The sequence below is a fragment of the Anabas testudineus genome, chromosome 7, assembly GCF_900324465.2.
Source record: "Anabas testudineus chromosome 7, fAnaTes1.2, whole genome shotgun sequence".
Taxonomy (NCBI): domain Eukaryota; kingdom Metazoa; phylum Chordata; class Actinopteri; order Anabantiformes; family Anabantidae; genus Anabas; species Anabas testudineus.
Genome location: NC_046616.1, coordinates 12,837,561 through 12,862,978, shown reverse-complemented (window position 1 = coordinate 12,862,978; position 25,418 = coordinate 12,837,561). Strand labels below are relative to the sequence as shown.

At 38.7% G+C, this 25,418-nt stretch overlaps 3 protein-coding genes across 6 annotated transcripts; 1 reads left to right on the top strand and 2 right to left on the bottom strand.

Moving 5' to 3' along the window:
• Positions 1-23: 23 nt before the first annotated feature.
• b4galnt1a (beta-1,4-N-acetyl-galactosaminyl transferase 1a) lies at positions 24-13,210 on the bottom strand. 3 transcript variants are annotated; one of them, XM_026367772.1, is made up of 14 exons: positions 13,119-13,210; positions 8,634-8,742; positions 8,373-8,438; positions 7,932-8,065; positions 6,362-6,573; positions 6,087-6,269; positions 5,051-5,157; positions 4,891-4,928; positions 4,603-4,783; positions 3,327-3,419; positions 3,042-3,229; positions 2,783-2,923; positions 1,043-1,280; positions 24-880 (listed from the first exon to the last, which is right to left on the bottom strand). In XM_026367772.1, the coding sequence occupies exons 4-14, from the start codon at positions 7,941-7,943 to the stop codon at positions 669-671; spliced, it is 1,605 nt and encodes a 534-aa protein (XP_026223557.1). In that variant the 5' UTR covers positions 7,944-8,065; positions 8,373-8,438; positions 8,634-8,742; positions 13,119-13,210; the 3' UTR covers positions 24-668. The 3 variants fall into 3 exon arrangements, with proteins under 3 accessions (XP_026223557.1, XP_026223558.1, XP_026223559.1); XM_026367773.1 differs by lacking the exon at positions 8,373-8,438; XM_026367774.1 differs by lacking the exons at positions 8,373-8,438; positions 8,634-8,742 and having other exon boundaries at positions 13,119-13,207.
• A 98-nt stretch (positions 13,211-13,308) lies between these two features.
• c1galt1a (core 1 synthase, glycoprotein-N-acetylgalactosamine 3-beta-galactosyltransferase, 1a) lies at positions 13,309-19,025 on the top strand. Its single transcript, XM_026367775.1, has 4 exons — positions 13,309-14,018; positions 14,797-15,026; positions 16,122-16,786; positions 18,119-19,025. Exons 2-4 carry the CDS (start codon positions 14,816-14,818, stop codon positions 18,464-18,466), a joined length of 1,224 nt encoding a protein of 407 aa, XP_026223560.1. The 5' UTR covers positions 13,309-14,018; positions 14,797-14,815; the 3' UTR covers positions 18,467-19,025.
• Positions 19,026-19,387: 362 nt separating this feature from the next.
• tac3a (tachykinin precursor 3a) lies at positions 19,388-21,268 on the bottom strand. 2 transcript variants are annotated; one of them, XM_026368614.1, is made up of 7 exons: positions 21,195-21,268; positions 20,704-20,819; positions 20,520-20,619; positions 20,273-20,302; positions 20,144-20,197; positions 19,937-20,003; positions 19,388-19,577 (listed from the first exon to the last, which is right to left on the bottom strand). In XM_026368614.1, the coding sequence occupies exons 2-7, from the start codon at positions 20,803-20,805 to the stop codon at positions 19,559-19,561; spliced, it is 372 nt and encodes a 123-aa protein (XP_026224399.1). In that variant the 5' UTR covers positions 20,806-20,819; positions 21,195-21,268; the 3' UTR covers positions 19,388-19,558. The 2 variants fall into 2 exon arrangements, with proteins under 2 accessions (XP_026224399.1, XP_026224400.1); XM_026368615.1 differs by having other exon boundaries at positions 20,520-20,616.
• Between the last annotated feature and the right edge of the window lie 4,150 nt (positions 21,269-25,418).

The window sequence follows — 25,418 nt, the reverse complement described above, 5'->3', positions numbered from 1 at the left end:
TGTGCTGCCTTCACACAATTAGGTCAGTTTAATCAAGTCTTTACTTGTCAATTACAGTTGGCTCACAAACAAAAAGATGTAAATGAACTTAATAGTTTCGAGCTATAAAGAACGGATGAACCAGAACTGCAGGTTCTGCAGGCCAGCCCCAGGTTCCTGTAGGCCTGTGTACTAACCAGTTCTGCAGGATTCTGCAGCTGATCTTTAACTTTAAACGGAGCTGGGAGAAAGTTCTGGTAAGCAGTACAGGAAGCACTATGACATTAAATCTGTCCATGATAACCAATTATTTTATTTATCATGCATTCAGCTGACAGCAAGGGACAGAAATGGGCCTAAAACTAGCTTCTGCTTCTTGCTTCCTGTGATGATAACTGTACATTGTTAACCAGCAACTCTGACAAACGACTAAAGGGTGGTGGAGAAAAATGTTGAATTAACTTTCAGCATTTTAAGTTTCAATTTGATGAACAAGTCTGAACCGTTCAGTGTACTTCATTTCTATGACAAAGAATTGTGATTGGTTCACAGAACAAATTCTTTCCATACAATTGGTTTCACAATCGTAGGCAGTAAACAAACAGCAGAGAACAACGCAATACCTTTGTCAATGCCCCATCTCCTCTTTTTTTTTGAAAGCAGAAAACAGATAATGGGGAGTTATGCTTTCAGTTACTTGTCATGCACTTGAACCTGTTCTTGAAGTAGAAAACTTCATTGTGAAGGTTTCTGTCGTCAACAGAGGACGAGTAGCGATATTTGTTATAGGCCTTTAGCGAATCTGTTCTTTTCCAGGGCATTATAATCTTTGATGCGTGGCTTATGATGACGTCACTACAAGAGCCGATGTGGAGGGTTCCCAGGCCGTCAATGAAGAACTCTGCAGTGTCAAATCAAAAATCTGTTTAGTACAATCTTTGATTTTTTGCTGGCTTTGTTTCATCTCCATTTTTAAATTTGAAGCTTACAATAAAATAGGTCATATAAATGAATATGTAAATATATATGATACTATATTAATAGCCAATAAATAAAGACTTACCCAGATGTGCAGCGCGTGCTAGGCGGGGATTAAAGCCCACTTGCTGCACCTTCTCAGTCCGCCCCATGAAGAAGTTAATGACAGCATCAACTACCACACAGTTAGGAAATCCCTCGATGACGTGGTAGTACCCATTTCGAATATGTATACAGTCACCCTCCTCTCCACCTTCTTCCACTGAAATGGTGTGACGGTACGTTGCTGTGTAACCGGTCACCTCTCTCACTGCACCACCAACCTGATTAGGGAGGAAACGGCAACAAGAAACATAGATCCTTTAGAATAGAAATGAAAAACTCTCTCTGAATGCTTCTCTACTGTCCCTGTACTTAAAAACTCTTAATAAAAACAATAAAAAACTTGCAGTTACTAATACATTTATTTTACAGCATTAGTTAGCTTCCTGGTTACTTTTTGTAGGTTTCAATTCTTATAAAATTATCATAAGAATTAGTTTTAACATTGTTTAAAATGTTTAGAAGGCAATTTTCCTGTAATGATGGCATGATTAACATGCCAGAAAAAAGTAATATCATCTGATGTATGGCACAAATTTTAGTGCAGCACCATTGTGCATCGCCCCCTTTACAATGAATGTAAAGAAGTTGCATATAACAAACTGCAGGTAGCTCACTGGGGAGAATGGTGCTGCGGTTCTTTTCCGTTTATCACTGTTGGCCTGATGTGTACGTATTTGTGTATGTGTTTGTCTTCTTTTTTACTCAGGTTAAAGGTTGTAACGGTCTTTTCCACTCTCTTTCTCACACTCTATTTTTTTCTGGTGTTTCACCAGAAACTGGACAAGGATGAAAAGAGAGCTCCCATATGGAAGCATATGCAGAAACTCCATAACTGATGGATCCTCAGTCGCATGATTTTGATGTGTGGATTTGACTTTAATGAGGAAGGGAAGAAGATAGTGAAAGGTCTAGTGTAGTCAGACAGGAAATATAAATAAACAACCATACTTTTGAGACACGCCCAAAATTCTTCAGCTGCTAACTGGTATTCTCGGAAAACACCACATACCCTTCCACTTCAAACTCATGATCACACAAAGGCAGTGTCTTATTATGCAGGTCAGGTGTGTAGTGAAACCAAGTTCAGGTCTTCAAACAACTTTTCTCAGATTGAAGAAGCAACTTAGATGCGTAGTGAAACATTTCAACCTAGCAAGAAAGAGGTCGAGTTGCCACGACTCAAACTCTCAGACAACCTCCCCTGTTTTTCCTCAGCAGTAATGAGGGGATCATTCTCAACATCACCTTTTGTTCTTGCACATATCTCAGATGTAAATTGTACATTTCCGCTACTGGTCATTGCTGTTTTGTGTTTTGTGTTCTGTTTTTGCACTGTCTTCAGATGTCTGTCTGCACTTTTTCTTTGTGTTCTTGCACTGTTTGCACCGGATGCACTTTATGTGGCTAGGACAACTTAGCAGTCCTCAGCTCCATGTTCTGTCTTGTTACCGTTTTATGTAGCACCATGGTTCTGGAGAAACGTTGTCTCATTTCACTATGTACTGCTTCAGCTATATGTGATTGGAATGACAATAAAGCTTCACTTGACTCTCTCTTGACTCTTGAATAGTAAGGACCTCTGTGAGCTGACACATGCTTTTAACCCTCATTAGGTTGAGGGGAGCTGATAATTTATTTGTAGATACAATAATAAACACAATCACCAGTATTCCAGCAGATATCTATCACACACACTAGTGTATGTGGGGAGGCATCTCACCAGATCCAGAGTGGTCTTCTCTAGGATGTCCACCATCCTCTCCAACTTTGTGTTTGCAGTGAAGATAAAGTCATCATCCACCCAGAGCACATACTTGGTGGTAACTTGAGACACTGCGAGGTTTCTTCCTGCAAACCAGCCCTGTTTATGGAAAAGAACGGGTGGGACACGACATATTAACCGAATGAACCGAATGAACTGAATAATCACAATGCACATGATCCCAATACTTGAAAGAGACATAGTCGAACCGCTTTACTTTTCCATATGGCATGATGTAGTGCTCAATGTGAGGCCCTGTCACTGGTTGAGGATGTTCATTATCATCTGCTATCACTATTGTGACGGTTGGATAATACTGCCGGATGCTATCAATCAGATCTTTGAGTTTGTCGTAGCGTAGAAAGGTCTTGGTGGCAATGGTGACAAGAGCACTAATATTGTAATCTAAGAGAAACCAAAAGGAAGGAAGAAACACCCATTAACACGCTAACACTTTTTAAAAAATTAAATTAAACTGATAATGACATGAAAGCTCACAAACCTTTTTGGTATCCAGAGTTGTAAAGTGTCGGTATAGCTCCATGTTCAACTTTAATGGTGAAAAAGGACTGGTGACCTTCACTTCCAAACTCAACTGCAGAACAAAACAACACCTGTGAGAAATCCAGGTTTTAGAGAGGAGAGACTGTTGCTGTTGTGTGTAAATGTATTGTTTCAGTAAATGGCACATTTTCCCCCACTCAGTCACAGTGTGTGAAGAATTTCCTGCCCTGACCACATCTGGTTTTAGAAGTTACATAAATAAATCACATTCAGAAGTGATGTCTCAATGACTCAATGTGTAATGGAACACAACACAAAAGTTGCAAATCATTATCTGGGACTATTCTCTCTGTGTGCCTCTGCTATTCTCTGTTAGAAAAGGCCTGACATCATCCTTTGTTCTCTTATAACCTGTATACGCCACTCAGCCACTTGTTAAGTGTTGTATTGGACAGAGGACAGAATGGGAACATTTTAATGTGGTCACCACAGGCAGGTGTTAGAACACCACAATTTTAAAAATACCAAGTGGTTATAGTTAGTCCATGAGAGGCTGTGTGGTTTCTCTCTTTTTCCAAGTCGCACATATGTGATCTGACAATGAGCCTGTAGTCAGATCACAATACATGCGTTTTCCCCCACATGTTGCCTCAATGTGCATGTTCATATTTGAACATCAGACAGTGTCAGCAGCCCACAGTCTAGTAAAAGCAATCACAGAGGAGAGCAACAACAGAAATGTATTTTTAGTTTACAGTTACGTTAGTTTACGTTTTTAATCATCTCTTGAAAACTGTAGCTTGTTCAGTCACATTTTTAAATTCATTTTCCCTTAGTTTTAGTCAAGATATACTCAGTAGTCATCGGTTGTCTCATAGGTTACCTTTTATGATGCTGTTATTTGTCATTTGCAGGTTTACAAAAAATCGATCCATACGAAAGATAAGAAAAAGGCACAGACAATAAACAGGGGCGTATGTGCACATTCATGCGAATGACGGATTAAAAAGTAAATACCCTTTCATGTTTAAGATAAGGACCGTGATCGAAATTATCTTCCAAAAAAGAATATTTGGTTTCATCTCAAGTACTCAAAAGTATCATTGTATCACCATTTAGTCATTAAATAAACCTTTGTCAACTAATATTTATTATCAAAAGTTCAAAACCCTGTATTTCCAAGAACATTTTACTACTAAAGTTGTACCTCAGTTAATGTTTTACAGTATATTGTTTTTGATTATCATAATATAACATTCACATGATAAGTGTACCTGTATCTGCTGTCTTTGGATGGAAAACAGTGTTTGTATAGGTGACAAACTGTAGCTGCCTGTTCAGCGCAGAGAGAAGAGGACTCGACAGTACAATGTGTTTTGTTCCCTCTCCAGTGATAGAGACTTGTTCCACCGTGGCAGCAACATCAAAAGTCCCCAGTATTGCTGTTAAATACACCTTTAACATACATGGTTTGGAAAAAAAAAATTCAATATTCAACATCATGACAAAAAACAGAGGGCACATTAACTACAGTTGATGAAAAATGTAAATGAAGAAAGTACCGTATGGTTTGATTTTGTTTCTTCTTTAAGACCCAAACCTTTGGAAAGACACTAACTATTAGTGGGGATACCACCAAGGCACTTCAATAGACATGAACACCAACATAATGATTTATTTAATTACATATTGTGTGTTGCTTTGTGTTAAAGATGCCTTTACCAGGAATGATGATTGTTTTGAGGGGTCGCACCATCACCCCCTGGGTCGGATACTGAAGGGGACTGTTGGCCTCAGCCACAATAGGCAAATCTGCAGGATTGTAGGATCTTTGCATACAGAACATATTAGATAAAAACATAACTGTACTGCTTCACCACCATGCAATAGTTGTAATATGATTTTATTCTATGGTTGTTGTCTTGAGGCCTACAAACACAGAACTTTCTACATCATCTTTTGTATAATTATACTCTGTAAGGTCTTAAACCTTAAACACTGTAAAGTGCCTTGAGATAACTTCTGTGAATTGGCGCTATACTAATAAAACTGAACTGAATTGAATTGAACTGATTCAACATGGTTAAGTGACAGATCAGTGTTTCTCCACATCCAGACATAATGACGACTTTACTTGGGCTTGCCCCCCTCGGGGATATTAATAGCTGCCAGTGTATATTTACTCTTTAGCTCGATAAAACATTTCTATCTGCAATTGATTAACTAGAGGATGTTCTTCCTTGCTCTGTTGCTCCTGCACCTTTTCTGCTGTTGCAAGTGAAATGACAAGCTTTAATAACCATTAACTATTAGTTCAGAGTCAGGATAAGGGAAATTAGCTAAGAATCAATGAAACACTTTAGGATAAAAGGGTGTGATATCTGTGTGTCTAGAGGAGTAGGAGGAGGGGGTAGTCAGGGGTCCTTAACAGAACCTGCTGAACCACTGGTTTCACTGAATCTACCAGAGCACACATCCTTCACCAGTGATTTGTTGTTCCTAGTGTGAATGCAGCATTACAATGGGACTTCTGGGGGGCGGGAGAGCGTTAGCAATACAGTGTCCAAACCAAAGTAAAAAGGTATATCCAAAATGTTAGAAGATAGCAAAAAAGATGAAGGACAGAGAAGAGAAAGAACAGATAAAGTGTTGTGCATAGGTACTGTATGTGCGTCAAAGAAGAAACCCTTAATTTGCACAGATGATCTGATACATAGTCAAAGTGACAGTAAAACTGTGTTCGCCGATTGTCATATACCTCTTCTGAAAGCTGCTGTACTCCCGAGCTCTATGACGCTTTACCTCTTCGGGATCAGACTGGGACTCTAAGTATGTCTGATCAATGCTGTGGGCCCAGACCCGCGGAAATAACCAATTGGAGAGTGGCAGGTGAATGGTCTCCTTGTCAGCCAGACAAACACATGTATTTTGAGCCAACCGACTGTGTCAGGAAAAAAAAGGACACACAAGAAATCAGAACAGAATTATGACCATATATTAATATCTAACTGATGTCTAACTAAAATAACACACCGTGCCACATTCTCCTTAATACGGTAAGCGATGTCTTGGTAGCCACCGATGGTGTGTTGAATCTTCTCCTCGAGAAGTTTCTTTATTGCACTCTCCTGTCTTGGTTGTATGTTAACCTCTGAGATGGATCCAGGGTTCCAATAAAACAAGGCTGTTAACAGTATTCCACTTAGGACCAAAATCAGTCCAAAAAACTTCTTGTGCATGGTCATCTAAAGAATTTGATAAAAAGACATTTTTAAAATCATTCATAGTATATGTATACTTCAAAAGATACATATATAGGAGTAACTGTGGGAATAAATTTGATTGGATTGTTGTCTGTTTTTCAAAAAAGGTAATCCTTCCTTTTGCAGTCCCCTAGTATTACCTGTGCATTATCATGTATTTTAAAGTATATAATTTTAGCCCTTAAAACAAAAACAATCATAAAACTTTTAACCATATTGGGTTGTCAAAGCTGGTATTCACCATCATGGAACAGATGCACAAATTAAGCTTAGTGGAAGTGAGACATGTAAACAAAGTAACACTTCGGCAGGTAATACATCTGTATGAATAACCACCTTATCTGAACTATGTATATAAGCTTGTATTTGACTGAAGACCAGATATAACAGTTGCATACTGGAGGAAGCATGATAAATTGGTTACAAATTAATCTAACCTTGCGCCAAGGTGTGGTTATTTTATTATTGCAGGTGACAGTACATTGTACATAGTAACATGTAACAGTAACAGGTACATAGTGAAATTATAGGCTTTCAATTGGGCAAACCCTTTTTTTTCAAATTTATTTGTCATCAAATATGATCTGATCTTCAATCAAGACTGTAAACAAATTTAATGTTCCTGAAATAATGACACACAAAAACATACGTATCTTTTATGTCTTTATTGAGAACAACCATGCAAACATCATAGTGCTAGTGGATTACAGTATGTGAAGCCTTGAATTAAAAACTGGTTCAACTGTATAGTTGTTCTAAATTAGACATGAAAGATCAGAATTTTTTTGTGTTATTATTTTAGGCACATCCAAAAAAAAGTCATCACCATAACTTTAACAAATAGGTAAGAGCCTCCCACTACCACTGGATAATTACTGCATGGATGATTATGTTTAAGCTGCCAACAAGTTTATTAAACCTATCTGATGCAGTAAGTAGCTTCTCATTTCCTGTGCTGATAGAACACACCCTGTGGTCGTGGAAAGAAGTTTCAGAGGGGTCTGTGCATCAAACAAAACAACATCTAATGAGATTGCTAAAACTACTAAAACTGGGTTAAGAGCTGTCCAGTAAAAGGTCATGTGGTCAGATTTACCCTGTTCCAGAGTGATGGGCGCGTTCGGATAAGAAGATAGGCGGATGTAGTGATGCACCTATCATGCCTAGTGCTTAATTTACAACCCTGTGTGGGCAGTGATCTGGGGTTGCTGCAGTTGGTCTAAAACATTATACAATATACAACATACTTTTTTCTTGCTACTGTATGTTGCCTATTTAAAGTCAGACAGGAAGCAAAGTGACGTGCACATCAAACCACAATAAAAGTTAATGTCACTAACCTTTTTTATCATCTGAAGAAGTGCAATTATTTAGAGCACTCACAATGCAAGACTTAACAGTATTAGACCAACGCAAATTCTGCTTGTCCCCATAAAACAACCAGCATGACAGCTACCACCAACACCAGACCAAACTAAAAACAAAGGAGAGAAACACAGTAATATCACAAATATAATAGTCTACTTTATTGCAATTTATATATACCTCCCTATTATGAGACAACACCAGCAAGCATGGTCAAAAATGATCTGAATTAACCATATGAGCTTTAAATTATGGATGCACCGATCCGACTTCTTCAGTACCAATACTGTTACTGATGTACATTATTTTCTATATTTTGAAAATCTGATGTATTGATCAGACATGCTCTGGAATCCTGAACACATCTACACATTACCCAGGCGAGCTGTATGTGAGTCAGACAGCCTGTAGGTTACCTGGACTTTATCCAGTCCTCCTAGTACAGCATCCGCTCTGTCATGTCAGGCACCCTGCATCCCTTACTGGATTCAAACACAGTTTTATTAGACTGACTCTAGGAAAAGCACAACTCCACACACTATCTGGACCTGATTGTGCTTTGAGTCAGTACACTGGACTAAGACGGGACATAATTCTGCACTCTATTGAAGCAAAAACTCGACAAGCAATATAAAAGGGCTCAAATAGAAATTTAAATGTCACAGACAGTTACTTACAGAAATTATCTGTAACTCCTTATCCCAACTACTTGTCCAAGGGTCACAGGAGTGCTGGACCTTATCCCAGCTGTCACTGGTTGAGAGGCAGGCCACACCCTGGACAAATCTATTACAGGGCCAACATATAAACACACTATCATCTATATATGTACATTCATGGGCAGTTTGATGTGACCAGTTAACCTAACATGCATGCCTTTGGACAGAGGAAGAAAGCCAGAGTACTCAACTAGACACAGAGCAGAAAACTGCTGCTGTCAGCTCTGATTGACTGAAAACACCTGATCTTTACATTTACATTTAGTCATTTAGCAGACGCTTTTATCCAAAGCGACTTACAAGTGAGGAACAAGGCAAGCAAACGAAATCCAGGTCAAGGAGAAAAAACATCAAATCAAAGTGCTATCAAAAAAGTGTTTCTGTTTCAAGAGATGTGAGTACAAAAGAGCAAAGGAAGTGCAAAGGAAGATGCAGAAGGGTTCCGTTTTCAGCAGTGTGAGGTGGCTGAGCATGCAGAGTTTGGCAGCTCATTCCACCATCGTGGGATCCAGGTAATCAGCAGGGGACAGGCAATTTACTCTTTAGAAACTGGACCTGAACCGTGGTTAACTCTCTTGCTTCACAGCATGCTCATAATTTAAAACTTGTTGACAGGCTGCCCCTTTTAGTGTGGAGTGTGCATGTTCCCCTTGTGCCTACGTGGTTTCCTTTCACAGCCCAAGTGGTCTATAAATTGACTGTAGGTATGAATGTGTGGCAGCCCTGTGATCGACTCAGGAAACGTCTGAAGAATAGAATAGACAGATGTATGGACCTAAACTTCAACACTTAAATATATTACTTGTAGGTCTGACTTTTGCCACTGTGAGCGCTCGCTATAGTTTAAACCCGTCAAAAAAAGAAACAAACACCAACACATCACCGGGCAATCCCATTGCTAATTCTTCAATAAAGTGCCTCCATATCATCCGAGTCAATTCACTGTTACAGGATTTTATAAACAAAAAGGGAAGCTCTAACCTGCTGCCTTCAGTGCCCCCTGTCTTTGAAATAAGGCCCTACTATAAAACCTCTGGTTCCAGGTCTGGTTTGGAGTCACTGCTCAATTTCAAACCCCTTTTTGTGTGATGACAAAATAAAAAACAGTGTATCCTGAAAGCTTCCACAACTTTTCATAACTTTTTCCACATGTTGCAGCTTTATTCGAAAATGGAATAAACTCATTACGTTCCTTAAAATTCTACAAATAATACTCCATAATGACAAAGTGAAAAAGTTTATTAAAATCTTTTCAAATTTAAAAAAAAAAAAAAAATGAAAAAAAAAAATCACATGTACATAGGTATTTACAGCCTTTGCTCAATACTTTGTTGAAGCACCTTTAGCACCAGTTACAGCCTTGAGTCTTTTTGAGTTTCTCCCATTCTCCTTTGCAGTAGCTCTCAAGCTTCATCAGGTTGGATGGGGAGCGTTGGTACCCAGACATTTTCAGATCTCTCCAAAGATGTTTAATCGCGTTCAAGTCTGGGCTCTGGCTGGGCCACTTAAAGACAATCCCAGAGCTGCCCCTTGTGACTCCTTTGTTAACTTGGCTGTGTGCTTAGGTTGTTATCCTGTAGAAAGATGAACCGTCACTCCAGACTGAGGTCCAGAGCGCTCTGGAATAGGTTTTGGTATAGGATATCCTTATACATTCCTGCATTCATCTTTCACTTGATCTTGAATAGTCTTTGAATGATGCTGCCACCACCATGCTTCACTGTAGGTTCTTGGTCACCTCCCTTACTAAAGCCCTTGTCTCTCTATTGCTCAGTTTGACTGGACTTCTTCCATTTATGGATGATGGAGGCCACTGTGCTCATTGGTACCTTCATGCTGCGGAAATTTTTCTGTACCCATCACCAGATCTGTGCCTCGATGCAATCCTGTCTCAGAAGTCTACTGACCATACCTTGGACTTTATGGTTTGGTTTGTGCTTTGACTGTTAACTGTGGGACTTCATATAGACAGGTGTATGTCTTTCCAAATCTTATCCAATCAACTGAATTTCCCACAGGTGGGCTCATCTCAAAGATGATCAGTGGAAACAGGATGCACCAGTGCTCAATTTTGAGTAAAGGCTGTGAATATTTATTTACATGTGATTTTTTTCATTTATAATTTTTAATAAATTTGCAAAGATTTCAAACAATCTTCTTTCACCTTGTCAGTATGGGGTATTGTTTGTAGAATTTTGAAGAAAATAATGAATATAATCCATTCTGTAACATAAAATGTGGAAAAAGTTAATACACTGTGAAAACTTTATAAATGCACTGTAAGGTCAAAGGCAACACTTGTACACAGACATTGAAGTTTGAAACTCAAGTCCCCTCACCAGAATCTTTGTGACCCAACAATTTTCATCAACAGAGTAACAGTGGCACGAGAATGCTTGTCTGGATTTGAAAACGCATAATTTACATTGTTTGCTGGAATGCTTCCTCAGCATTCCCACATATGCCAAGTTGGCATCTACAAAAACTACAAATGCAATCAGAAGTCAAGGTAAATTAGCAAATTAATTCTGTCACCATTCAAATCATGTGTCAGTTACTTCTTAAACAGTATGTCACTTTGACCATGCTGCACAACTTTTCATCTTTAGACATCTTTATATTGACACCTCTAAATCAGGATGTGGTAGCAAACTGTAGCTGCTTCTTCCGCTTTTACATTTACATTTACATTGTCATTTAGCAGACGATTTTGCTTGCTTGCCTTGTTCCTCACTTGTAAGTCTTTTAGCTGGCTGACACTTGCATGCTGTACATGTAAACTGTGTTGATACATTTTTATTTCCAAGAAAAGTTTCTTTACCCTAGTTAATCAGCTAAAATAAGTATTTGTGAGATGACTAATGGAGAAGACCTTTGTCCTCTTCCCTCTCTTGAAATTCTGGCTTGATCCAATTGAAACGTTATCTTACCACAACTCCCTCATTTGGGTGAGAGAGAGTTGTAACAGCAGAGAGTGGAGGCTGAGTAACACACATGAAATTAATCATACACATTAAAATTGCCTGCAGTTAGGGCACTCTTATTTTAAGAGATGTCATTTTTATGTTTGAATAAACATTTGCATATGCTTATATGCAAAGCACGTCATGATCCTGGGTCTTGCACCTCCTCCTTCCTCAGGAGGTGTCAGTTCAATATTATCTCAGACACCCTGCACTGCGGGCTCTCACAATTCTCTTTCATAGATTCTCTCAAGCCACTGCATTACTATGGTGACAACAACAGCCGAAGTGCAGGAAGTGATTTTCAGTAAAAAACTGAAAAGAAACGCAGCATGAAGAAATCATAGGGTCGATGCACTGAAATTATGCTGCACATAGGATAATATTATTACTTTTTGTGGTATGACAAGTTGATTATTACAAGGAGTACCAAGTACAAGCTCTAAATTTTACTTAACGTACAAACATTAAAGTACTCCACTAGCAAAACCTTGTTTTTCAAACAATGTTAAAATGGATGCTTTTAATAACATTTATTTTAGACAAACTCTCAAAGGCGAAAACCGTAGCAGAAATTTGTTGTTACCTCCAGACTGTAGAACAAAAGCCCCAACAGGAAAAGAAGTGCTAATTATAACCTATTTAGTGAAAGTGGGTCAACTGTCATCATGCATTAAATTGTAAGAATTGTATTAGTTTATAAAAGGGTTCATTAGAAAAAAACTGTAAACAGTAATTAGTAAATAAAGCAGTAAATAAATATAGTGAAGTAAAAGTACAATATAAAAAAAAGTAACATATAAACGTAACAATGATAAAATTCAAACCAACATTCTACTGTACGTAACAGGTGAAAGTGAGAAATAATGAAAAGCAATAATAATTTCATTATTTTGATTGTTTTGTGTTTGCTCTTTGTAGCCAGTTTCCAACTCCTAAATGTTTTAAATTTAAACATCTTAAAATAAACTACTCTTATTCCCCATGAGGTGAGATAAGATGTCAAGAGGAAAGCACTAAAAGGAAGTTTGCCGCCTTCATTATAATTAATGACCTCCAATATATTAAGATAAACAAATGACAGCCTCCCTTATTAATTACTTTGTTCACCAATCTGTAGCCACGGCTGTTCCATAATGTAGAAGATAAACGTGTAAAGACACCATGAAACAAACAAAACAAAAAAGTAGCCTACCTTTGACCAACTTTTCATATGAAACGCCAATATTTAACCATTAAATAAAACCTTTCTTTTAAAATAATGCTTTAAAGCTGCAAAAGACAGGTTGTTTCTGTTAGGAACCATCACTTCCTTTCAAGAAGAGCAAACATTTAGCCGGAAAAGCGGTGGTCACCTTAACTCCTTCACTCTCTGTGGTAAATATCCGACATTAACATCAAGGCGAAGAAACCAGCAAATAAAAACAATCACAGCATTTGTAGTGATGGGAGTAGCAGAGAAGAAGAAGCTGATTCTTACCGTGAGCTGAATAACCCGCGGGGCTTCGGTCCAACTTCTGCTCAAACTGTAGTTTGCGAGACGCGTGTTCGTGTGCGCACGTCTGGATGAACTGTGGCGCAGCGGCCACTCCTTAACCCGCGTTAACACCAAGTGCTTTGCATAGGCGGCACAACGCAGAGCAACGTATTCCTGGAGGGCTAGAAAGAAGGAAGGTATAGCCGCGCAGCTGAGTTCAAAACTTGTTTTTCCTGTCTGTGATTTATTATTGTGCGGTTTGGGAGACTGTCATTTTTTTTTTTTTTTTTTTTTTATAATATGATGGACTTGTCATGTCTTTATATGTGCATTTCTGTTCACTGCCTTTATGTTATAGGCAGGTGTTATCACTGCATTGTGCCACTTTATACATCATAAAGTTCACGTGTTGCTCTTATCATAAAGGTGATATCTATCCTATGGACGCCGATCTTTTGGGCTATGTGAAGGCGACACCTAGTGGTCCAGATTCACATGGACAAGGCTTTAGCTCCTTCTTTCGCCTCCTCCTCCTCCTCCTTCTTCTTCTCCTTCTCAGCATTTTTTCAAATACATATTTGAAAAATAGTAAATGCACCTAGTGGCCCACAAACCAAACCAGTCACCTGCTCTCGGGCTAGGGATGTGCAGGACTGCTTCCTCTACACGTCACCCGCAGCCAGCCAATGGCAGGCCGTGTTTCCGGAGCTGAGCTCCTGATGCTGAAGCGTTCCTCTCCCTCACCGCCTCATTTGGATACTCGAAATATAGACGACGTCTCATCAAAACCATATGATTGACAGCTGTGGCAGGACTGGTGCCTTTGTAGGTAACTGGAAATGTTCGGCTGCTGATGGAGGTGAAAGCATGTCCTGCTCACAAATGACGGAGCACCCAACAAAGGTAAATAACACACACACACACACACACTCGCACACACACACGCATGCGGGTGCAGATCTATTTTTGCTTACTGGAAACATAACGGTACAATGAGCTGCGATTATGTGTAAATACAGCATTTTCAGAGAATTGTAGTTATTTCTGAATTTGTCATAGTCTTAGCCAATCATAGCAGTGTTTATGATTTGGTATGCTGTTAATCTGATATATTACCTCGGTGAGGGTGACTATTTGTCGCCTAATGTCAGGGATAATCAGGATAATGAAGGGTGGCAGCATGCTTGGAGAGTACATTAAGCCAAAAACAATCTATAGGCCTACTTTTAATAGTTTAACCATTAAAGACCCACAATGAAAGCATATTTACTAGTGACATTGCAGCACTGTGTCAAGTGTAAAGTCCAAGTCTCCAGCCTTCAGTGAAATTCTTAACTAAGCTACGGGTAATAACTAATGGTAGGCCTACTAAATTCAGGTAAAGACTTTTTTTTCTTTGAGTTAAATAAAAGCGAAAGGGCATGAGTGCTTCGAAAGACAGCATTGTTTCACAGAAGCATATTTTTTATTCATACTAAGTCCTGCACTAAAGTTAAATGATGTAGTCGCATCAGTGAATTGACTCCAGTAACTCCACACTGCACTTTGGTTTCCAGCTTTGTGAGACATTTGTGTGTTTTTTAGATTTCCCTGTCCAGAGAATGTTAATGAGGAAGATTTAAAAACACATTTCAGGTTTGACTGCCTGTCAAATTTGTTGTGGTCTGTTGTGCCATCACAGTGCTGGTGAGAGTGCCATTATGAAGGGCCCCAGCTCCAGATGGGCCTTCTGCCTGGGCTTCTTGGTGGGAGCTGGCAGCCTTTACTTCTTCCTTTGCCAGGTGTGGTTTGAGAGGAGCTTCCCCGTGCTTTCTGAGGCACAGGAAAAAGAATCAGCAGCTGGGGAGAGACCAACAAGCTGGAGGAAAGAGGGGTCTGCTCTTATCAACCTGCTCCATCCTCACCATACAGGTGCTGTTGGTGTGCTGTACCAATGGGATTTGACTTTGAAGTAACATTCATTTTGAGCTAGTTGCTAGTACAATATCACCTTGTATTTCTACATATATTCTTATTATACTTACTTTTGCAAAGGATTTGCTACTGTTTAAAAAATTCTATCTTATCTTCATTCTATATACTGGACTACAGTGACTCTGAGAGCTCTGCACACTGCAGAGTACTGTGAAAACACATGCAAATAGACAAAACGCAAGCAAATTAACAAAAGAACTTGATTTAACAACACTGATGGAACGTTTAGAAAAGAAATGCTGCGAAGGTAAAAAACGGAACAAAAAAACAAAAGCATGCTGCAAAAAAAAAAAAATAAAATGAGCAAGGAAAGGCCTCCATTGGACACATACAGAAAAAACAGCCATATATGCCACCATAAAGTTAAAACCAACAATTATAAACTTAATCTCATTCTCATTTTCCAACACCACTCAACTTCAATAGCTTAATCAGTCACCACTGCAACAACAAGCATGTCACAGCCATGCCCTCACTTTTTAGTACCTCCTAAAACCAATATGTCAGTATAAGACAGTTCCAAGGTTTCCAGCATTTCTTCTAAATCTTGCACCGGTGCACCAAAATTTGCTTGTGTTTTCTCTTATTTGCTTATGTTTTGTGTGTCGAGCTCTCAGGGCCACTGTAATATAGCCTGGTTTGCTATGAATCCTAGCATAGACTCAAACTAGTAAATGATTGTCCAGGCAAATGTATTTACATGAGAGTGAAACATAAGTTGTGTCCTACAGCCATTCAGTGTCCAGAGAACTGTTGTGGAGAAGCATTATATGATGCAATGAGCGCATATTATCGGCACCTGCTGTGCTGTCGTTGTTGGGGCGTAGCCATGGTAAATGAGGCAAATGTACACATGGACGATAAAATCCTACATGGCTAATGTTTCTGCACAAGCTGCACCCAGCCTAAGTACGCTACCTTATGGTAATAAAAACATAAGGGAGTGTGATGTTACCAGTAACACTCATAAAATAGCTCCAGTGGATACAGCTAACACGAATACACATTGTACTTTTTGCTATGTCTGTCTAGGTGAGGACAGTTGGGTGGCAGATGTGCTGTACCAGAAGGTACGTGTCCTCTGTTGGGTGATGACAGGACCCTATAACCTACAGAGCAGGGCTCGTCATGTCAGGGCCACCTGGAGTCGGCACTGTAACGTGGTAGTGTTTATGAGCTCAGTGGAGGACCCAGACTTTCCCACCGTGGGCCTGGGCACGAAGGAGGGCCGTGACCAGCTCTACTGGAAGACCATCCGAGCATTCCATTATGTCTTCGAGCACCATTTGAACGAAGCGGACTGGTTCTTAAAAGCAGACGATGACACCTATGTAGTGGTGGACAACCTGCGCTGGATTCTGTCCAATCACACCCCCGAAGAACCCATCTACTTTGGTAAACGCTTTAAGCCTTACACAAAGCAGGGCTACATGAGTGGAGGGGCAGGCTATGTACTTAGCAAAGAGGCCCTCAAGAGATTTGTGGAAGGTTTTCAAACCAAAGTTTGCACGCACACCACTCCTGTAGAGGACCTAGCACTGGGCCAGTGTTTGGAGAAGATGGGCGTTCAGGCAGGGGACTCCAGAGATACTTTGCATCGAGAAACTTTTCATCCGTTTGTGCCAGAGCACCATCTAACTGGAAAGTTCTCCAAGAGCTTCTGGTACTGGAGTTATTGTTACTACCCAATTGTTGAGGCAAGTCTCTTTGCTTTTGTTTTACAGTATGAGCTAGTTCTTTGTCTCACATGTTTCAAGGCTGGATAGTTCCTTATTAAGACAGATATCCTGTAAGAAGATTAGCCTTATTAGGAAGGGGCAAGTCAGGTTAGGAAGGCGTGCTGTTGAGGAGGTGTCTAGTCTACTCAATAATCCTTTACTATCAATAATGTATATCTTCATTGAAAGAAATAATTATTCTATCAATTTGAAATGTACAGCAGGGGCCTGTTTTTATCTGAAACTCAGTAGTGTGTAATATGCTGTTTATTTTGCTGTAGAGTAATTAAACATAATGTAGGTGTTGATGAAAATGACTCATCAGAGGCATAATAGCTAAATAACTGCATATGTGATCTGGTGCATTCAAATTACAGCTTTCATAGAACAAGTGAATTGAAATAGAAATTGGTTCACTTCAAAGTAGATCATTTCAGAACAGACAGTGTCCTGTCAACAAAAGGGAAAATTGGTCAATTTCTCAGTGATGATGCAACTAATTTTATTGTATTTTGCAATTAGAATTAGGCAGGTCTATTACTGATCCTGTCAGATTGCCTGCCAGTAAATGAAGCAGCTTTGTCCCCTGCCTTTTGAAAGAGTTTACCTTCAACATTATTGATGTTTAATAATTGTGTCTTTTATCAGAGCATACAAATGAAAATGTTTTATTCCAGAACTGTTGACATATGGCAATTAAAGCAGGTGATGGACTTTATTGTTCTTATTGTGAAGAAAAAAGGAAAAAAATGCATAAATGCATTATTTTCACTTATTTTTTACAATTTAAATCCAAAGTAGTTTCTGTTTAGCCAAATAACTTACACGCTGATATTGTTAACCACGATTAGCGCAAAATACATAAATGACACTCTGTTGCAGTGAGTTGCAGTTTGTCTTCCCCACACACACACTGCACTGCTGTGTTAATCCCCGATAGAAAATAGTCCTGCACTAACTGTATTATGAACTCCTGTTTTAATTAAATACCCTATTGCCCAGGTGCGCCATTATTATAGGGAATTTCACAGCTTTTTTTAAAAACAGAAACATAGATTTGTGAACAATTATGCAGATGTTTCTGAGGACCATGTAAGATGTGTTGTGCAGTGTGTGGTAGATGATGGAGGCTGCCACTGTTGATGACAAATGGTTGTTTCTACATCTCGGGATTAATGATGCCAAAAGTTTAGTATACTTAGAGATGGATGTAATGCATTTGAAATCATTTTTTATAAACTTTTATAATATGTGTGTGTGTGTGTGTGTGTGTGCTTTGTGTGTGTGCTTTGTGTGTTGTATTGTCCTCAGGGTCCACAGTGCTGCTCTGACCTGGCAGTTTCATTTCATTATGTGGAAGCAGAGCTGATGTACACATTGGAGTACTACACCTACCACCTGAGAGCGTATGGCTACTGGCCACGCTACCGGCCGACCCTGGGCCAGAGTGTGCGCCTCGGCTCTCTATCACAGACCACATTGACTGCAGGACTTAAAAGAGTTAAAGACGTAACAGGTGGAAGCAGTGACACAACCGTCGCCTTCTCAGTTAGTGGAAACAAAACCAAAGTGGAGATGGAGTCTGACATACAGGAGAAAGACAATCAAAGCTCACACGTTACCGAGAACAGCACTGCCACACATGACAGACATCATTGATTTTGTACTCGCTTCCTGTGTGAGGTGTCAGACTGAATCTACAGTAGAAATATTTGTGGCTACTTTCACCGAGTGACTGGTTGATAGATAGTGTTTTTCTATGCGCATTGTGTTTGATAACTAGTGTATTCTTCTATATTTTTCGTTGATCTGATCACAGTATGTTACAACCAGTATTTCTTTGTAAGCACTTGGCTCAGTGTGAGTGGTTAAAGTATTTTTAAATATGAAATAGTGCCAGCTGTGAAAGGCTATTTGTAACCACAGTAAAAATTTAGTTAATCATAATTAAATATGACAGCATCACCGTATGACTTACACAGCACCTGATCTTAGCCTTTTAATTTAGCAGACAGATGAAGTTGTTTTATAATCTATTTTATATTCCATAAATTTTGTTTTCATTCATCAATTTCATATTTTTAAAATGGAGAGCCGCAGAAAATGGCAGTGCATGTCACAACCTCGAAATATTTAACCGCTTTGGTTATGTAAAATTTTGATTACATAATATTTTTGTCTTTTTTAAAATGTCATGAAAAAATAAACTACTTTTATATGACAGAATTGTTTTTGCTTCTGTGTCTTTGTTTGAATATTGTCTTCTGCTGTTCCATAAATTATTTTAAATCGACACTGAGCTGTGATTATTTTGTTTCCATAAAAACACCTGTGCTGTGAAAAATGCCTTTTGTTTTTACCTTACAGTAATATGATATTCTCTGCTGCATTGTAGAGTGAACTTGAAAACACCTTTTGCATCTATTTGAGAATAACGAAACTCCTGTGAACACAGTATTTTACAAAACTCCAGACACATCACACATAAACACTTGCAGGGTAGATTATGTATAAAAATTGTTTATTTTGAGCTTTGAAGAAAAAGAATAAAATGATAATGAAATATGTTTGTCATGATGTTTTGTCTTCAGATAAAATAATTACAATCTGTATTTAACGTCACTTCATAAGCCAGATGCGGATGTACAGTGTGAATTATGTCTGTTTAGCTGTTTCCATTACGCGTTTACTTCATTTTGTGTGTTTGTGATCTTCATTGCAGCCAGGTGAGAGTTGCTCCAATATGAATGTCTAGAGCCCCTGGAGAAACCTGCAACCAAACACATATCATACATTTATAATATATAAATGTAATATCTATTATAATATCTAAGGTATTCCAATATTCACACATTTTAAATCTGTAAAATTTCATAAATGAAATATTTAATTTAATGAACCATTTAATACAGAGTTCATTTTTAAAAATGTAAAACACACACATATATATATATATATATATATATATATATAAATGGTAATTTGATTAAATGGAATGATCAGAAGTCCTGACAAGCTCCCATTTTTGATATGGTTTCATCCTTTCTTATCTGGGTAAGGTCTTAACATTATTTTTCTGCACGGAGGAGATGGTGATGTTCTACTGGGTGAAAAAGAAGAGCCACTCACCTCAGCCTGCACTTGTTGAGAAAAATGCCTCTCCTCTCTGGATAGTCTCTCCTCCAGGGACCATTATCTGTGGGTGTAGACATTACAGGATAGGCTCATATGAGACATAGTGTCTGTATTATGAACACTACAGAAAACATGCATCTGAATGTGGAGAGTAGCCAACATTGCTAATGTGGAAATGTGGATTGACTCATGTGAACTCACCAGGCTCTGAGTTTCTCCTTCCCATGAGACCAACAAAAATGTCATGCATTTCCCCTAAGAGAGATAAGAATATTAAAAAAACAAAGGCAAGCACTTCATCACATCATTTGTAAATAAGAAAACTCTTACTTTTTTGTGGTGACTGCACGGCATTTGCATCTGATGGAAATAAAAAAAAACAAAATAATAAGTTTCAGGAGTAAACAGTATGATGGGAAAGAAATCCCGATCAAGTGATATTAGCTAAATAATCAAATCTTAGAAAAGAAACATAATTTAAAGCACAAACCGGTGTTTGTTTTTTATTGTATTATCATTGACATAGAAATGTATATTATTATTTTTACTATACGCTTAAGAATGTAAGAAGACTTACCCGCATTTCTTCTGCCCATCAGTCCTACAAAGCTGTCATAATCCAAATCGCTATACCTCTTCAGAATGTTCCGCTTGAGATTGTCCAAGCCTATAGTCTGCTGCAAATATGAGAAGCAAAACATCAGTTTCTGTTTATGGATGTACTGACATTTGTCTCGGTCATTACGCGCCAGGAAACCTACATCTGAAGTTGATCTGCGCGATCCAGGCTCCTCGCATCTGGAGTGGCTGTATCGCGGTTTCATGATGAGAAACAGTGTCACCAGCAGCAAACCTCTCCTCATTTTCTCAGCCCCACCTGCGCAACAATATTTACATTTATTCTATTTGAAAATGTTGTCCTTACAGATGACATCGCTTAAATTTGCCTTTTACAAAATGTTGGAACCCACTGTACCTGTTGAACTTAACTGCGTGACTGGTGCGTAAAAGCGCACGGTGTCAGCTTTACAAACATATAGTTCATGGAACTTATTTATACAATTATAATATTTCGACTGTTTTGGATATATCCAGCAAAAATAAATAAAAAACTAAAATATGACAACAGCAATGCCATTGTGTTCCCTCTTCAAATAGTCAAAGTAAAAATTCAATTCACTTCTTCACACAAGAAATCAACAGTTTAAAACAGAAAATATAGCAACAGTTTACTTTAAGTCTGTGTCTTTACCTGTTTTTCTGTCTCGAGATGAGTTGGTCAAACAGTCTGCTGTGTGCGCCCTAGTGCAGATAGATCCTGCAGTAAGATCCGTTGAGGATAAATGAGATGTTCAGGCTAAGGGGTAATAAATAATAGCTGGATACCTACGTAACGCCAATCAGCAACTGCAGCGTAGGTGGGGTATCTTATATCACGTTGTGTCAGAGTCGACGTAGCCAACTCATTGATGATTATGATGCTGCTGAGTACACGCACATGCCATCAAAAAGGTCTGGCCAACGTCAGAGGACATATTCAGCCCATCCTTGGACATATTTGGGAATTCTCTTAAACATTTGATTCTAGCTGCAGTTGGTTTTGGCCAAGAAGAGGATTTTTTTTTTTTTTTTTTTTTAACCTTATCATACTGGTTGCCCTAAAAGCTGAAATGATGTGTTCAAAGTACAGCAGTCTCATTATCATCAGATGCACATGCTCCTCTAGGTGCCTTTCCACTCCATTGACCAGTTTATATCAAGTCACTGTCAACATAGTAATCTTTTTAGGAAGTCATTATGTACACACATAGATAGCAGCTGCCTCTGCATGTCACTAGAGAAGATGGTGATATATGTGACTTAACAGGCCCAGCTGCGTGCTTGGAATTGCTTTCCCAGATCTCTTTTATACAAGAATTGTTTTGGTTGACTAATGGAATAACACGTTAATTTCTCACAATGCGCTGTGAATTGAAATATAAAAATTAGAATATGTTTTTGATTATGTTTTTGAAGTAAAAGAGTACCACATATGAGATTTGTTGTGTTTTTCAGATCATTGCAGTTTGATTGTAGCTAAGCCCACAAGTCAAGAAGTGAATGTGGACATCACTACTGTCACTGAAGAAACAGAGAGACAGGCTGAGTTGTCATCACTAAAATCCAGAGATGTGATGTTCGGACAGACAGCTTCGTTTCAGCATTGCCACAATGTGTAAGATGGGATTCTGAAGGTGATTTCAAGTGACTGGGGATCACTTGATTTTTTTTCTTCATGGCTGCTAAGTTCTCTCTTATGCAGTTCTGACAGGTGATGAAATGAAATGTCTGTTTTGTAACTTATATAAGCACGAAATAAGCCATATATTTTTACCATTTACCTGCTGCACTAAATTATAGATATCTTCTACAAAATCACCATTGTTTGACGTTTATGTTTTTCATCCTATTATAAATCCTATATGTGCATATTGAAACAGGTTTCTCTCCAGTCAAACAGCAAAACAAAAAAATAAAAAAATAAAAAACAACTTAATGCTCATTCCACACCAATAATTTTATTTCCAATTACACAAGCAATTACACTGTGTTTCTGTTTGTGCACATGTTCAGAATGCAAACAAGCATAAACAGTTTGAGACCATTGCTGTGAACAGGAAGGAGGAACTACTGCAGATATCAATTGCTGTGGCCTCTGGAGATTGAATAGCAAGTGATGCTGACAACAAAGCATCAGGCAAACATCCAAATAGTGTTATTGACAAAAGGTTAATACTACCATGTTTTAATGATGACTTCCAATTCCCATATTTGTCCTTTTCCTGTTTCCGTGTCTAGTAGGGTGGAGTTATGTGTGCAGCAGTGCAGGGGTGCAGGATGGGAGATCTAACAGAAGTGGGGAAGTCATTAATTGCATTTTTACATTATTGATGAGTGTCTTTTACCTCCCTCTGTAATCAAAGCAAAGCTAACAGAGAACACAGGGAAAGAGTGCACGGACCTGTTTATCCACAATGTGCCCCGGCTGGAAAAAGCTTCTCAACCAACTGAAAGTCAAATAGAAATTGGGTTGGAAATGTTGCAGAGCTAGATAAACATTCTGTTGTACATAACTGATGCTCTGGGAGCTGGAGAACACTACATTTGCTGCATTGCATTTGGATGACATTCATGTTAATTTCACAATAAAAACAGTTGCGTTCTCAGTATGCATGGATGGCATCACACCTTGTTGACAGAATGGCGTCCATGGATGACCCAACAATGACAGTTGGGTGTTAGATGGAGCAGTATAAGTCAAGTCAATAGGCCACTTGTCCTTAGTAAAATGTAATGATTCAATGTTTATGAATGGTAATAAATGCATGGCTTCTTTTTCCTCCTGTTGAGCTGTTTTCTCAAACAATTATTCACATGCATAAATCTGCATTTAACTGCATTAAATTTCAGCTTTATTTCTTCATATAGATTTTCCTTAAATTTCACTCCAAACTATTTAAATTTGTCCCCTGACCTTGCTTTTCTTTCGCTGGTGGATTGAACTAAAATAGTTGTATTGAGATAACATTGCTCTGACATATAGAGAAAGAGAAAGAGTGTGTTTTGTGTTCATAATTTATTCCACTCTCCAACATGGTTACAACAGTAGAAGGCCACATAAAGCTACCAAACTTTATGCAAACCTAAAGTCTGAAACATCACTTTGTTGGGAGGTCCATTCAAGGACAGAAGAAGACAGTGTCTTCTGTGGTTGTGTATCCAGTGGAGGAGAGGAGCAGATAGCGCTTGGAGAAAAGTCTTGCTGTTATTCCTCTCTTTTCTCTCTAATTGAGCTGCCAATCATCCATTTGTGCAAGGTTACATGGCCGGAGAGGGAGAAGATAAACTAAGTTCTACCCTGGAGTTAAGAGGGGACAGTGACGCCACAAAAGATATAGGAGATATTACAGTGTTCAGATGGAGCTGTATTTGTGCCAGGACTGGATGCGCAGCTTGCACTCTCTGACCAAAGGGGATTCTGCATGTGTGAACACAGTAACAGAAAAACCTGGCACACTCAGTGGTCATCCCTGCTGTTCGCTGTTGCTTGTGGCGACACAAAGACTAAAATAAGCAGATCTGGACAGTGATTCCAGACCATTTCATGGTACATCATAAAACACACCTGTCAATAATTGAGATAATGGGCTCTAGTCTAATAGGGGGGATTTAAGTTGGAGTCCATTTTATACTTCTCCTTGGGGCATGCAAAATGACTTTGATGGACACTGATGTTTTTTTCCACCCACTCCTCCCTGATCTCTGACTTCTAAGGTCCTGAATTGTCACTTCCATCTAAATGTTAATTTGAAGGCTGTTTCTTTAAGACTGGCATGGATACTGATATGCTTTGAATGTCTATTTGCATTAGACCACATTGGGTATGTGAAACTGTGAGCTGCACTGTCACAAAGCAAACATCTTTTTCCAGTGTTTTCCAAAGCTCTCCTAAAAGTGTTTTTCTGCTCCCTCCTTGTCAAAAGGTTTTTGTCCCCTTTAATCTTCTGGCGGTGACGATGGTTGGCACTGAGGCCTGTGGGGAAAATAAGGCACTCCGAAGCTATCTAGGCTCTTGAGCCTCTCTTTTTTAGATTGGGGTGCTGTTTGGATCTATTTTGCAAGTTTTGCCTATTTTGTACTCATCATGCAGTGAGAATACTCTTGAAGACACATTAGCATCCTGTTTATCACAGTTCCACTAAGTGTCTATTACACTGTGTCTTGCCAGCGTTCTATTATATGCACTGCAGTAGATAAAATTGGTGCAATCAGACACTTAAATTGTGTTTCCAACTCGAGAAATGTGTTTTCTATTCTGAAGAGAAGTGGTATCGTAAATCAGACAAACTTGGGGCATTGTAAGTTGTTTGTTGCCAAAGGTTTTTGCTTTTAATTTTAAATTTAACTACTTGTATACCCTTAGTATACCCAACAGTAACCCTATGTAATGGTCATAGCTGGATTAAATATGCACTGTTTGCAGGTGTAGGACACCTGCAATATTGAGCCACCTTATTTACAGCATTTTAGACAACAAGTATGGTAAGAAATGTATATTTATAAACACACTGGAGTTTAAAAACCTATGACCTCTTGACACATCTGTAAACTGGCAACATGGACAAATTAGAGCAGCCCAAAAGGATTTTCTGGATTGTCTCTGGAATAAAAAAGTCCACAAGAAGGCTACATGTGCTGCACATTAGTTTTGGTCTTGTTGCATACTTATCATATTGGTGTGTTTCATTTCCTGGGCAGGAAGATCTTTCTATTTTTGCAATTTTGGGATGTCCACATTTTTTCTTATACTGATTAATAACGTTGAGGAACCACACAGACAAGCCTGCTTATCTGGATTGTTCCCCACCCAATTTACAGTGAAAAGCAGGATTATACGGCTTCCTGACCGATTAAGAGACAATCTGGGAAAATGAGA